The 14,479-nt window shown below is 35.7% G+C and overlaps 1 protein-coding gene across 1 annotated transcript in view; it reads right to left on the reverse strand.

Moving 5' to 3' along the window:
- Positions 1-9,911: 9,911 nt before the first annotated feature.
- Positions 9,912-14,479, reverse strand: part of shisal1b (shisa like 1b) — a 56,454-nt gene continuing 51,886 nt past the window's right edge. Inside the window, exon 5 of the mRNA XM_038280447.1 lies at positions 9,912-13,265. Within this exon, the coding sequence (XP_038136375.1) occupies position 13,265 (1 nt within the window). The 3' untranslated portion in view covers positions 9,912-13,264. The remainder of the gene's footprint in view (positions 13,266-14,479) is intronic.

Here is a 14,479-nt window from a genome sequence, read left to right on the forward strand (position 1 = left end):
TAAGTTGCTAAGTAAGTAAGGTTTATTTATCAAGCACCTTTCACTGAGAAACATCACAAAGTACTGTACGACATGAGGCATAAAAATACAAAGCAGCATCATATAAAATACACATATATATAAAAGGAGTCTAAAATGCTTGGTTAAAAAGAAATGTATTTAGTTGTTTTTTGAAATCAAACATGGAGTTCATCAAGCGCATGTGAAGTGGTAGTGCATTTTATTGCTTTTATTACCTATTAGTCAATATTTTTAAATGCAAAAGTATTATTTCTCCTAATAAAATGAGTGATTTGTTTGGTGATGTTGGGCAGCTTTCATTTAAGTTCTTCTTATTTTTGCTTTTGTAAATTGCAAAATGAAGCTCTAACATCCTCATGTAATCATTTTGGACCATCAAATGCAGTGTTAAGGAGGGATGCAAAAGTTTAAAACAGTGAAACTGTAAACTTTCAAGGCTGTCAGCATTATTTTGAATATTAAAATTAGAAACACACTGAGCTGATGGAATTCCATAATATTTAAAGGTCATGCACAACTGAAAAAGTGCACCAAAGTTTGTCTTTAAATGCTCTAAAATAGTTTTGTCTTTTTATATCAAAAATGTTTTTTTTTTATAATCTTCATCTTATTATAAATGTTTTTATACGAGGTTGAGATTTGGGTTGAGATCCCTCATGACCAAAGAATTCTTTTTTTTTTTGTTAATGCCCCAGAGCCATGGATATCTATGAATTCTCTATTGAAATATTGATGAGTTCATACATATATATATCTCTCTCTATATATATATATAATGTAAAACTGCTATCGAAGCACTATGAAAGTTTGGATAATTATATAGACTGCTTATCTTTTCATATGCAAAACCCTTTTGCCCACTGGTCATACAAGATTAATCCAAAAAACAGCTGCTTTATGTAACATTCTGAAACCTTCCCCCATACATGTATATTAATACATCTTCTTAGTGGTGCTTCTGTTTCACTCTAACCTTCCTCCCACTCCAAAATGCACTAATGTGGATTTACAACTTCTTAGTGCCAGATAACAAAACAAAGCCTAAAAATGTCTGAGTGAGCTGCAACAAGTATTATAGAGTACAGGATTAGAGCTGCTTCTTCTCAGTTTTTAGGAAAAGTTGCCTCTAATATTAATTTTCTCTTCCATTTTATTTGTGTTTATATTCCCTGACCTTTACATACTGTTTCGTTTAAATTCTACAATAACTGATTAAATTTCAAATATAATTGGGGGACTGTTTGTTCTACCAACCTCTCAGACAGTTAAGTTAGGTCTTAAGTAGGTATGTCCATACTGCTCTATTTAGTAAATGGTTACTAATAAAGGTAGCACATCCAGTAGATTTTATTTTGGGATATTTAAATAGAACCTGAGTTAAAAGGTAGAGTACCCAAAAAATGTACCCAAGAAAGAGTAGCACTACTTCAACTCTTTTAAGTCAAGGAAAAATGAAAAGTTGTCACAAAAGTAGACAAGAAATCAAGACTAAAAATTATTGAAAGCGAAAAAAAAAAAAAAAATGCTACTAAAGTACTAAGTAATTGTTGGATCATAAGATCTAATTCAATGTTTAGAAATATTGTCGTCAGATAGACTTTATGTACAAGTTCTGGTATTAGAATAATAATAAAAAAAAACATGTCACATAATAAAAAAAAACAGGATGACTGGGTGCCACTCAGCATGTGCAATCCACTGCACAGAAGACACTTTTCCTGCACTGTGGGTCATTGAAGTGATTTTTATCTTCTTTAACTCCACAAATGATATCCCTACTAAGCTACTTCATACAAGAAAATACATCCACTCTGTAAAGAGTAAAAAAAAATCCTCACAGAGCCATAATACTACTGACTGACAGGCATAACCTAAACCACATAACACAAATCTTCAGATATTTTCCACTTGTTAGAAGTACAGTAGTTTATCTCTGTAGAATAACTCCAGTTCAGAGTGAGGCCACGTACTTGAAAACGTCTGTGTGCATCAGATGGATCTTAATGTGGTGTCAGTGTCACTGAAGCTCCAGCTAAAGTAGACAGGACATTATGGAGCCAAGGTTTAATGGAGTTTTAATAGATAAATGTTGGAAGGATGTATCTCTGGCTCTTCAATAACAACAGGATGTGAGAATCCAGACAATGGTTTTTAAATGGTGATGGATGGGAGCAATTTGTTTCATAAGCACGAACAGGAAGAGTGCTCATAACCGGCGAATGGAAAGTAAAAGGACTTAGATTGAGTGGGGTAAAAATGGCAGCAGGAAGAAGCAGTCTCATCACCTGAACCTGGGTTTTATCTCCGGCAGAATTGGTAAAAGTCAGAGCTTATTAGAAAAGCTCCACAGGACTTTGTTGAGGTGATGAAAAAGCTTTATTGGTTGGGAGGGGGAGTTTGTTGAAGGCAGGTGGTAGCAGGTGTCTGGTTTGAAGGGAGGTGTTGAGTTCTCATGTGGTCCGTCGCTGTCTGTCTGCTGACTTATTCACCCTCAGCTCTTTGCTTTAATGAGGTTGCCATGTTGGTGAGCTCTGAGACTCTCCCCCCCACAGAGGACCACTGTCTAGATGATAGATGCTTCACAACATAATGTGCTGATTAATGACTGGCTATAAGGGGAAATTAAATTTCGACATATATAAAACAATAAAAACAAGTCAATATAATTAAAAGGTCACCGTGTGTCTGAGCAAAACATTTAAAACTTTTCTCTTGGTTAATAAAATAAACTTTCAATAAGCATGTCTTCTTTCACTGGGAGCTGTAAATAGAGACTTACATAGCCTCTATTTTCTTTTTTAGCACAATTAAATGTTTAATATCATCAAACACATTTTAATACCAGACAAGATTACCAGTATAGGATATGCTTACTTTATCCCAAAGGGTTTGGTTAATCTCTCTTGAAACTACGGTGAGGATTTACTTAGTATGTCTTTGTCAAACATTAATGTTTATTTAATGATCTGAAAAATGCATTGTGACAAAAAAAAACAAAAAACAATAAACAATAACAAAAAAGCAAAAACAGAAGACATATGCAAGGGGGAAAATACTTTTTACATTGCTCACTTTTCCTGTATGAAAAGTAAGCATAAACACTCGATTTAAGAATTCAATGTTTTTAACCTTTGAATTCCTCTTTATAAAGAAGAAAAAAAGTTTAGATCTACTATTGAGGAAAAATAAGCCCTTTTGTAACCGGGGCTTTCCTCTCAAAGATGTTTGCTCAGCACAGACACCAGCTCACAGAAAGAACCAAACGCGACAGCACACGAGGTGTAATGTGGTCTGGCAGCATGTTAGTGACAGAATTAATGTCAATTAGTGACACCAGAATTGATGAGCCAGAGCCACTTGTCTTTTTAATGTGCAAATACAGGAGTCAAACAAGCTGCTAACAATACTGCTACCTGTTGGAGCATTGAAAACCCTTGTTCTTTGGCTACCCACATGTCTGTCTCTTAATTTTCAAACAACTTCATTTATAACTTGTATTTAAACTGCTGGGAAACCTTAATTTTAGAACCAAATAAACTTTTAAACCAGTATTTCCTAAAGGGAGGAGGCATAAATACCTTTTTTTTAAGCCAAATAGGGCCAATCAAGACAGGTTTGAAAACCACTGTATTAAATGATCAACTTAGTATCCTCACACATCAAATATTCTCAGCCAAGAGCAATGGCGGGGAAATTCAATGAGCCTTAAGTAGTCTGGCAAAGGTACTGTTGGAATTATGTGCACCACTTTGGATGAAATATTACTTCCCCTCAATGTTTAGATGATAGGTATATCCTGAATCTTAGATATCCCTAAATTAATCTAGAGGAACTTGACAAGTAAAGGAGAAAAGAAGTAGTTTAATCTTAAACTAAATGAAAATAATTTGAAAGTTCTGTCTTTAACAAATAAGAAAGAAAATCAAGTATATATAATATTTATCTCATGTTGTAACTATATCCTAAGTTAATGAACAGCTTTTCAACTAATTGTGATATATGTCACTATTTTATGTCTAATAAGTGACATTTAGTAGCCAGCAGGTTGCTAACAAGTTACTAACTTTATTTTTTTATGGAGACCCAACAATGATTTATCTCTTGCTTTTTTAGGTTGGGGGTTATTAATGCATTTCTTTTATCTGTATTGAATGGCTGAACAAAATAAACTCTCCCATTATTTTATATTTTAGGAAGTTTTCTAACATTAGTAAAGCAGCCAGGCGTAAAGACAAACAACACTGTGAAGAGCTGCTGTTAGAGAAAAAGGGCCCATAATGTTCTGGCCTGTTTGAAATAGATATCAAATTAAAACAGTGTTGTATGTTCTCATTAATTTCAATGGGCTCCGGTTAAAACTGAAAAGGTTTAATATTATTATATATTCATGCTGTTTTTGCTGGACGGAGCTAGCACTACAGAACCTAGCATATGTAATCTACCCAGAGTGCATTGCAGCGTAAACAACATTGCAATGGTCTTGGGGCAATAAGTCATTTAAATTGAATAAATTTTAACTGCTTACACTATTTTTGAAATAAAAAGAACATTTCTGAAATAAAGGGTATTCTTGCAACTAATCCTGGATCCATTTAAGATGGATCTACCTGCATCTGCATTTAGTCTATTCACACTTGTTTTAAATCTACCTCACAGCTAAACAATTTTGACAAAACTTAGTTTTTCAGCTGTATTCCAAAAAAAGAAAATTAAAAACAATCCACTGGACTTTGTTTCCAAGTTTGAAGACGTTTTGCTTCCCATTCAGGAAGCTTTTTCAATTCAAAATGTCAGGAATAGCGTTGAGTTTGAAGTTTTATACAGTAGCTCATCAAAACCTTGTTTTTGTTTTGAAAAGCAAGTAGAAACGGAGGAACGAGGATCGTTTGGTTTCTTATATTAGGCTGCATTGCAACATACCTGTCTAAGTGTGATAAAGACAGAAGCAGATAAAGACATAAAGCCCCTGTCACACCTTGACGATTTAGACTAACACATACCTGACGTACAAAAACACTGGCATATGTTGGATGAGTTATAGGTAATTTTGTATAAGTTATGAGCATGCTGAAGAACTTATGCATAACTTACCATAAGTGAGCAGGAACGTCAGTGTGTTGGGTCCTGCCTGTGTTCAAGCCCACGGGTATGACCAACAAACTTCCTAGCAGACATGACATGACTGAATCTGCTGCTGGGGGTGGGGGGGGGGGTTGGTAAACAGCTGCTAGGTTAATACAAACCTAGCTGCTGATCAAAGACATCTTTCTGTGCAGGCAGGGCACCTCCGGGCGATGCGCCTGAGTGGAGGAGCTTTAACTGCTGCTTCGTAATGCCCATGAAATAATACTTGTGCATCAATTCATGGGCATTATGCTGCCGTGCGCTATGCATAATTTAAGCTGTTGTTAGACATAAGTTCTGGACTCGTTATGAATATGCTATGTATATGCCCAGAATTGAAAAAATTCATAGAAAGTTTAGCGTATGAGAGTGTTTTAGGAGATTCTGGGACGTCAGGCATGCGCTGTCTAAAACTGCAAGGTGTGACAGGGCCCTAAAAAAAATAATTTCTTTGGCACTTGGGCCCCAGCAGAAAATTTTGATGCTGTGAATCAATTAGCTTGGATGACTTACCTAGGAATAGGATTAGATAGGATCTTCGCCTGAGGACCTGGACACTGGTGGTGGAAGCCAGAGGGTGAGTGAACTGAGAATAGTTTGGGGGAGGAAGGAAATGGAGGTGGGTGAAAGTTTGCTTGTGTGTGGGATTTTGTAGTTCTGTTCTAGTTGCTTGAAAACCCTACTCTTTCCTCATTTTTACACCTTAAAAGCAACAACTGTGGGGAATATTATTAGGAACTTATTTAAAAGATTTGCATAAATAAGAGCATAATTTGGGGGAAAATGAAAAAGGGGAAAAATAATACTTTATAGCACTGCATCCAAAATAAATATATATATAAAAAGTGTGTAGTGCATTTGCAATTTACCAACCAAACACGTTTTAGCAGCCTGCTCTAAGATCGAGCAAACTTCTTAAGCATGCACTGCAGTCACAGCTTCAAATATATTGAGCAATTCCTGAAATAGTTTTGTTTACTGACAAATTTGTTCATTGTTTTCTGTCAAGCAGCTCAGAATCAGCCAGGCTGGATTTAGAGCATCTGTGAAGACATGCTTTTGACTGAACGTCACACATCATTACTTTAACAAATAAATACAATTTAATTAAACCACTGAAATGTAGCCTCAACTGTATGTTAAAATGCGTTGTCCTACTGAAAGGGCGACCTCCTCTTTTTTTCAGCCTCTAAAGCACCTTCTTGTATTAAGCTTTTTCCATATTTACATCAACTCTCACTTGCTTACCTGCTGTAGCCAAATTAATGCTTTCCCACAGCATGATACTACCAGCACTATATCCTATAGCTGAAATGGTGTTCTGTAATGAAATAGTGGAATATTGTTTTACAACCTAACCCTGCAGCTTAAATTTTCCCCATGACTTTATACCTTACCTGTCTGCTGTATTTGCCCCAGTGATGCTGTTTTTTCACTAATGATTTCTAAAAAGTCCACGGGACCTCCAGAGGAAAACTGGATGTGAATTAAGATGAGTCAAACTCTATTTACCAGCCCAGTGGTGGTTCTTAGATTAAAGGCTCCCTGGGCACACCTCTTCTTCTGCTCCCCCCAATTCTCTTCAATGTAAGCTCAGTGTCAGGAAACAGAGGTTGGTCTAAGCACCTACTTTCTGTCAGTACAAGAGAGTGGATGCTTGCACATGCATAAGAGCATAGATCATTTAAAATTGAGTGCTTGTATCTGGGCAAAAGCCCAAATGTCCTATATCAAAAACCTTTATCGCTATATAGCAAGTTGCTTTTTGAAAGCAATCTGCTGCACATAATATTTTAGGGGCTTTAAAATAAAAGTTTCTGAATAGAAATGCATTACCCACATTAATTTTTTATTGCTTAAAACTTTCCAAAACCAGGTTATTATCTTTCTACCTCTCAGTTACAAATAACATAATCCACAATAAATTCCAGGGAAATAGCTTACAGGGAAGGGAAAATAGGGGAAATACAGCTTGTGATTTTTAACATGATAATGTGTGAAAAGCTGTGCAGGAATACCTTTCCAAGGCACTGTGATAAATACATCAGACCATATTTCCCTGTTCCTTCCCTGCTGTTTTCTGTCTTTTAATGATATATTTGACTTCATCAATTTATTTCATTGGGAGGATATTGCAGCCCTACTGTGCCTATTTAGACAAAACTATATCTTTATACCATGAAAAAAAAATGAAGGTGGCAAAACGTAATGGAAAAGAATACTTGACGCAGTGGGATTTAAACACACTGGAAAAGATAAAACTTTATTATGTCTTCCTTTTGTGACAATACAAAGTCGACAAGTGCAATAACAATCTCACTGAAAAGCTACATTCCATCTAGTAGGAGGTACATAGACAGAACGTGGTGCACATCACCATCATCATCTTCGCCACCACACCCAGAAAAAGTGAGGTATTGTCAACTACAAATCGTCTGTGTACAGGTGGGGATGAAACTGTAAGGCAACTGTTAACATGACAACTTTGAGAGACTGAAAAGGATGTGTGCTTCCAACCCCCCTTTCATTTGTTTATATTTATTTATTTATTTTTTAATACAGGAAAAAGGCTTGAGCTGATACAATCAACAGTACCACATCACATCAGGGCTGAGTTAGAACTATTGTTAACAAAACAGAAAACATCACAAAAAAACAAGTTGAAACATTAAAAACGAGTTAGGATTCCTGCAACATCTCTTGAGGAAATCCATGTAATACCCTGCTACTACTTATCAGAAGCATATAGAAGTTTATTCCCTGGGTAAGACTAATGCGTTTCATAATGGGTGATAGGAAAAAAAATCTTATTACACGTTGCCCAGAAATAAATCATTTTTTCCCAATTAATCCAGATTTTGGGACTGATGTCATACTGCACCTGTTTAAACTCTCACCTTCCCCTTTGCTCTGTCTGCTCTTCACACTCTGAGCGAGTGAGATTAATTTAAAGCCAGAACTGAGCACTGGGCCAATTATGTCACATGGACAGAAACATCCTACCTCCTCCATGCCCTCTGGAAATGATGGCACAAGTCTGGGGCAGGCGTGCAATTAAACCTCAGCTCCTGAAAGTGGGAATTAAGTTGCTCTAACAGTTCAGCAAATTTTAATATTACTTCACATAACTTGTAACATGATGCTGGCGGCGCTGTTCAGTCCCACTTAAACCTAATTGAGCACCGAGATTAAAGACTGAAACCCACTGTCTAGTGTCTCTTTGTTTCACCAATTTATTTAGACAGTTCTATTTGCCAGCAGATGCTTTGTAAGCTTTTCATAAAAAATCTGACTTCTTTTTTTCTGGTTTTGGCTCAGCAGCTGATTCATAGTTGGCCCGAAGTGAACTTTTTGATGATTGTAGAGCTGAATCTCTCGCTTTATATCTTTTAGTCAGACATTAGGACTGACTTTGGTGTTCTGTAATTAATAATCTAGACAGAAGTTACTCTAATTTCTATCTAAGCCAGCTAAAGGGAAATACTTATTTCTTCAATCACTGTCCAGAGTAGGAGATCATTAATTATGCCTAAATTAGACACAACTGGGTGAATAAATCAACAGAACAAAAAGACAAACAGCGAAGAGTGTCTCTGTTCATTTGAGATAAAACCAAAGCAAAGCTCTCCATTCATTAACCGAGTAAAATAGGCAATAGATAAATAAATAATGAAATCAGTGGGAAACTGCACTGGTTGATTTATAAAAACAAACAAACAAACAAAAAACAGAAACAACAAAACATTGTTTTATTTACTAGTTAATAAAAAAAAAATCTAATTTACAGTGCTATTCAAAAATATTGACACCCTTTGAACCTTTATTCTGCAACATTACAACCACAAACGTCATTGTATTTTATTGATATTTGATGTGAGAGATTGGCACATACCTATGAAGTGGACAGAAAGGGATTTATTGTTGTCTGAAAGCCCCGACTACTTGAATACCCCTAAATAATATCTAGTATAACCAACTGCCATTTGAATGAGATCCAAATGTTCCTCAAGTGCCTGTTAGGGGACATTACTAAACTAGAAGCATTATGAAGACATGTTGCAAAATAAGATGTGAAAGAGCTTAAAACATGGTATGTTTTACGACAAAACCTTTGAGCTCTGGTTTTAACTAGTTAGATAAAACCGTAGTAAACTCTCTGGCACAATTTAAATATTATATTTGGAGGAAAGTTAATATTGTGCTTCAATCTGGATGCACTATCCCCACAGAGAAACATAATGGGGGGAAATGATGCTGTGAGGATGTTTTTTTGTTTTTTTTTCCAGCAAAGAAAGGCAGCTGGTCTGAATTTATCTAAAGACAAGTGGAGATAAATACATTCCAAATCCAGACATAAATACATTTGAGAATCTGTGAAAATATGTAAAAATATATCTTCAACACTACTTAATCAGGGCTTTTTTTTTTTTTTTTTTTTTTTTTTTTTTTTTTTTTTTTTTTTTTTTTTTTTTTTTTACTAAGAATGGCCAAAGTTTCAGGTTTGTTAAACAAATAATTTGCAAAATATGTATATTTATTCCTCACAGATTGCCACAACAAAAAGAAATTCTGGTCTAAACTAAAGTTTTTCCACATAAAAAAAAAAAAAAAACATCTGGAAAACTAGATAGTACATGCCTGGTGCAGGTTAGGTTTGCTCTTTGAAACAGAGACCTTCATGATTTTGCTGAACATATGCTGATCATCATATCATTCAAAATACTGGGAGGAGAATAATCAAATGTAATTATTTTCCAGCAGCAATGCTATTTATCAAATACATTTGGCATCTTTGAAAGCCAGGTGCAAACTCACTCACAAAATGTCCTCATCATGTGCAAAAAGGTATCACTGGTTAATGAGAGAAGAGGCAAACCGTCAGTACTTGTGAACATGCACTTTATTGCCAAAAATATTCACTCATCCATTCATATAATCATAATCAGGTGTTTCAGTCCATTTCTTAGCCTTAACTTTTTGTATGAAGACCTGCGCAAAGGGATGACGCCTTTTTCTAACAATAATGAAAGAATAGGTTGCTACCAGGAGCTCTGTGAATATCCACATGGTACTATTATAGGATGCTACCTGTGCAACAACTACAGGCATGAAAGTATTTTGCTCCTCAATTATTAGTGGCACTATAACAACATGAAATCATTAAGAAAGATAGCAACTTAGCCACCAAGTAGAGAAACTAAAAAAGCAAAGGCAGTGGATGCTGATGTGCATAAGTGCACAGAGGTGATCAACGTTTTGCACAATCAGTCGCTGCATACCTTAAAATTCCATATCCCCTTTAGATTAGCTTAACAACAGCACATAGGGAGATTTATAGAATAGTTTTCCATTACCAGGTGCTTTTTTGGTAATTCATCAAGCGCAATCCAAAGCATTTAATGCAGTGATGTAAAGCACACTTTGACTGGATTCTACACAAGTGGAGAAGTGTTTCCTGTACAGATGAATCCTGGATAGTCTGATGGAAAAGTCTGCTTTCGCCGTTGCAAGTAGAATTCTACTTTCCTGGCTCTAAAGTGCAACATGTAAAGTTAGTGGAGGGGGAATTATGTTGATGGATAGTTTTTAGGAGCTGAGATTAGTTCCAGTTCAAGCAATGGGGCAGCTCATTGCTTGAGTTTGCCAAGAGATTTTGGACACTTACTTTCTCAAACTTTGTAGAAAAAGTTTGGAGATGTTCCCTTCGCATTACAATATAACTTTGCACAAAGCAAGGTCCAGAAAAAGGTATGGAGCAGAGGGTTTGGTATGGATGATTTTTTATTGGCCTGCACAGGATCCTGACCTCAACCCAATATAACACCTTTGGGAGATTTAAAGACTGAGAGCCATTCCTTCTTGCCATTAGTCTAGACCTCGCAAACATGCCTCAGGAGAAATTGTAAAAACTTACCATAAACACCCTTCTAAACATTGTGGACAACCTTTCCAGAAGAGTCAAGACTGATAATAGCTGCAAAAGGTGGAACAACATCATATTGATCAATATAAATTAAGACGTCAAGTATATTCATGTTCAAATTAAGGCAGGTGAGTGAATACTTTTGACAATATAGTATATGCTAGAGTGTTTCATGGTTTATGTGGGGGAAAAAAGAAAATAAAACACCATGAATGAACTTAAATATTGCGGTATGTTTATGAACAAAGAAAACTAAACATTAACAACCAAAACAGAGTGAGAGAGCAAGGATTCTCTTCTTAAGTGCCAAAAGCATTTTTGTTTTTCAGCCCTTGTAATACATATGTTATCTTTACACATAAGATTTTATTATATTCATGGTTCTAGATAATTTTACAGTTGTCTGTAAATCACTTTATAAAAATAACTGATAATGTTTATCTGTTTTAATTGACTTTAAATTTAATGCCTTAAAAATTGGATTCTTTTTAACTTTACTCTGTTACCCATAAGTCTTCACGAGAAGAGACAGAAGCACACGCAAAATCCTTATTTCAGTAGGGCAGTCTGCAACACTTTTGCACCTGTTTTCCATTGTGCATACAGTCATAGTAGATCATCCCCTGATTCCGTATGCATTTTTTGTTCGCCCAATCAATTCATTGGTTTTTTTATTTAATAGTAGGTCAGTCCCTTTATTGTTTAAACAATAAAATACCAATAAAATACACTACCGTTAGTGGTTGGAATGTGAACAAAAATAAATTGGGGATGAGGTTTAAAGACTTTTACGAGCACTGCATCCTGGTTTTAGGGCTTTTGTTTAGTAAAACAAACACCAAGATTCTTGAAAATCATAGAAGTACTTTTAACATTTTTTCTGGATAATTAGGATGAGCTCTGATCAGATGCAACTCTCAGCTACAGATAGATTTTTGTACAAAATGGTAGTTAAAATCTTTGGAAAGCTTTTTAGAGATATTTTGAAAAATTTTCTTACACTGTATATTCATTCACCTTTAAACATATGCAGTCTATTCTGAGGTGTTTGGGACACACCTCCATGATTTCCCAGTCAGTACTTACTACTTTAATGATACCAGTTCATCCTTATGATTGGCTGCTGTACATTATTGCTGACAGTGAAGGGGCCTGGATGGATTTTTTTTTTCAATCATGGCTAATTTCTTACAATTATCTGTCACCAATACAGGATACAAAGTTCCCCTTATAAAGGAGCTAAAGGAAAATAATTTGCATTATATTGCTAATGAAGCTGCCATACTTACAGACTTCAGACGAGTCAAAATACTACACATTAAGCTTAGAAGTTGCCTGGGTTTGTTGTTGGTCTGAAGGGCTGTCACCAAGGAGTTTGTTTAACTTGGCATAAAGCTTCCTCCTACTCCAAAAGGCATCCCTGAACCTCACTAATGTTCTGATTGAAGAAACAGAACCTCTGCTCGACTTCTTGTAAAGATTATGACCCACCTAGGAAAAAACTGTATGGTGTTGTGTTTTTGTCAGACACTGTGGAGGGAAAGCCTTTGTTACGCAGAAAGGAGTAGTTAAAACATTTTTTAAGAAGATGCCATTTCCAGCATGACCAAGGACAAACATGTCTGGTCTTAACAAAAACATCCTAAGTGAGATGCTCAGCATCAAACCAAGCTATTATATTTTCAGAAAGTTACTCATAGAAATTCTCCTACTAGTTCACATAAATAATTCACCAAATAGATAATCTACAACTGTGTCTAACTGCTACGGAACACAAAGAGACACAGCGGTGTGATAAACATTTCATATCTACTGTAGAAAGAGGAATTGTTTCTGTAGACTGATGGCAGTCAGCTTGCAGCTCATCCTGGGTGTGTTTGGGGCGCTGCAGACCATGCCAGCTAATTTCAAAAATCATTTGAAACTCTGAGCATTTAAACATATCAGTCTCACCTCTGCTGAGGGTCTAGCTGAAATAGTCCTTTTTCAAATGTTCCTTCTAAAAAAGCTGCTTTTGTCCTTGGGTGTTTGTGCTCATTAGACGGGGCAGTAGTCACAACAAACTACTAAAGAATGGCCAAACCAACAGAGGGGATGTATCTGCAGTCCACAGCGATGGGATTCCGTAACATCTCCTTTCTACTCTATAAGGAAACCAGGTGTTGCTACTCTTCAGTTTGTCCATAGCTGCATCATTCTGTCCAAAAGGAGAAAAGAAACGACAATGTGAACAAATGAACAGAAATAGGGCCATAATAGGATTTATCATACAATTTTTAAAATCTATATTTCATTGATACCTAATTAAAGTAGTTTGTACACATGAAAAAAAAACTTACGATTTATATGACTTATAGTAGCTTTATTGTAATGTAACCAGATAAAATATAAAAAATAAATAGAGAAGAAATTACATTACAACAAGGTCAGTTTGTATTATTGCTCATTTGTACCGTTATTTGGTGCCCATGTTGCCATTTGGACTCTTCTGAGTTATATTTCATTCCCGTAACTAAACATAATTTATTTATGTAATTAAACCACAGTTGGTAAGGTTGTATTTTTTTATTAAGTTAATACATCTTCATGGACCATGGGAAGAGCCTATTCGTGGGAAGGCAGCTGTAACTCAAGTGATTGGAACAGTATTGCTAACACAGTACGGCATGCTGTAACATCTTACTATCTAATTTTCCTAGATATTCACATTTTAAGCTAAAGTTTAAAGTTTAATAGTGAAAATACCAATGAGTCAGTACAATTTTGTGAAAAGGTTTAGTAGAGAAGTGCAAATTTGAATACCTTGGCATTAGGTCTACTTGCACTGCTTAGAAGGAGAGAATTGCTATATGTATGACCCAGTATGACCCATAAAACACCACACCAAATATCAAGCATGGGGGTTGCAAATAACGTAGCAAGTGACTCCTACTTTTTCCTGTTCATTCTTAAAAAACGGTTACTCCTAGCCTTGTGTTTACCTGTTTCCCTTCTGAATCTCACTATGCTGCCAACAACCTGGTGCTCTCTCTCTGTACAGATGTTCAACTAAGCCCAGTCTCTCTCATCTCTTCCCTGGTTGTTGAAAAACTTATAACCCCATAGATACTACATCTGGATCTGAATATATGTGTCTAACTCTGTTTCTCTCCTTGATGAAGTCAACAATTGAGCTACTGCTGCCATTAGGCTTCTGTTTTCAATAAAACGGGCTTACTCACACACTATGCTTATATAAAAAAATCACTTTAAAGCTACACTGTGTAATGATTTCAGAGATTTACTGATAGAAATGCAATGTATTATCCATATGTTATTTATTATCATCTATAAAGTGTAGGTCTCTTTCTTTTTGTGTTGCCTTCTAAATGGTTTTATATAATAAAAACGGAGCAGGTTGCGTTTGTATGG

This window comes from Cyprinodon tularosa, unplaced genomic scaffold, assembly GCF_016077235.1.
Source record: "Cyprinodon tularosa strain WSP-4 unplaced genomic scaffold, ASM1607723v1 ctg16, whole genome shotgun sequence".
Classification (NCBI taxonomy): Eukaryota; Metazoa; Chordata; class Actinopteri; order Cyprinodontiformes; family Cyprinodontidae; genus Cyprinodon; species Cyprinodon tularosa.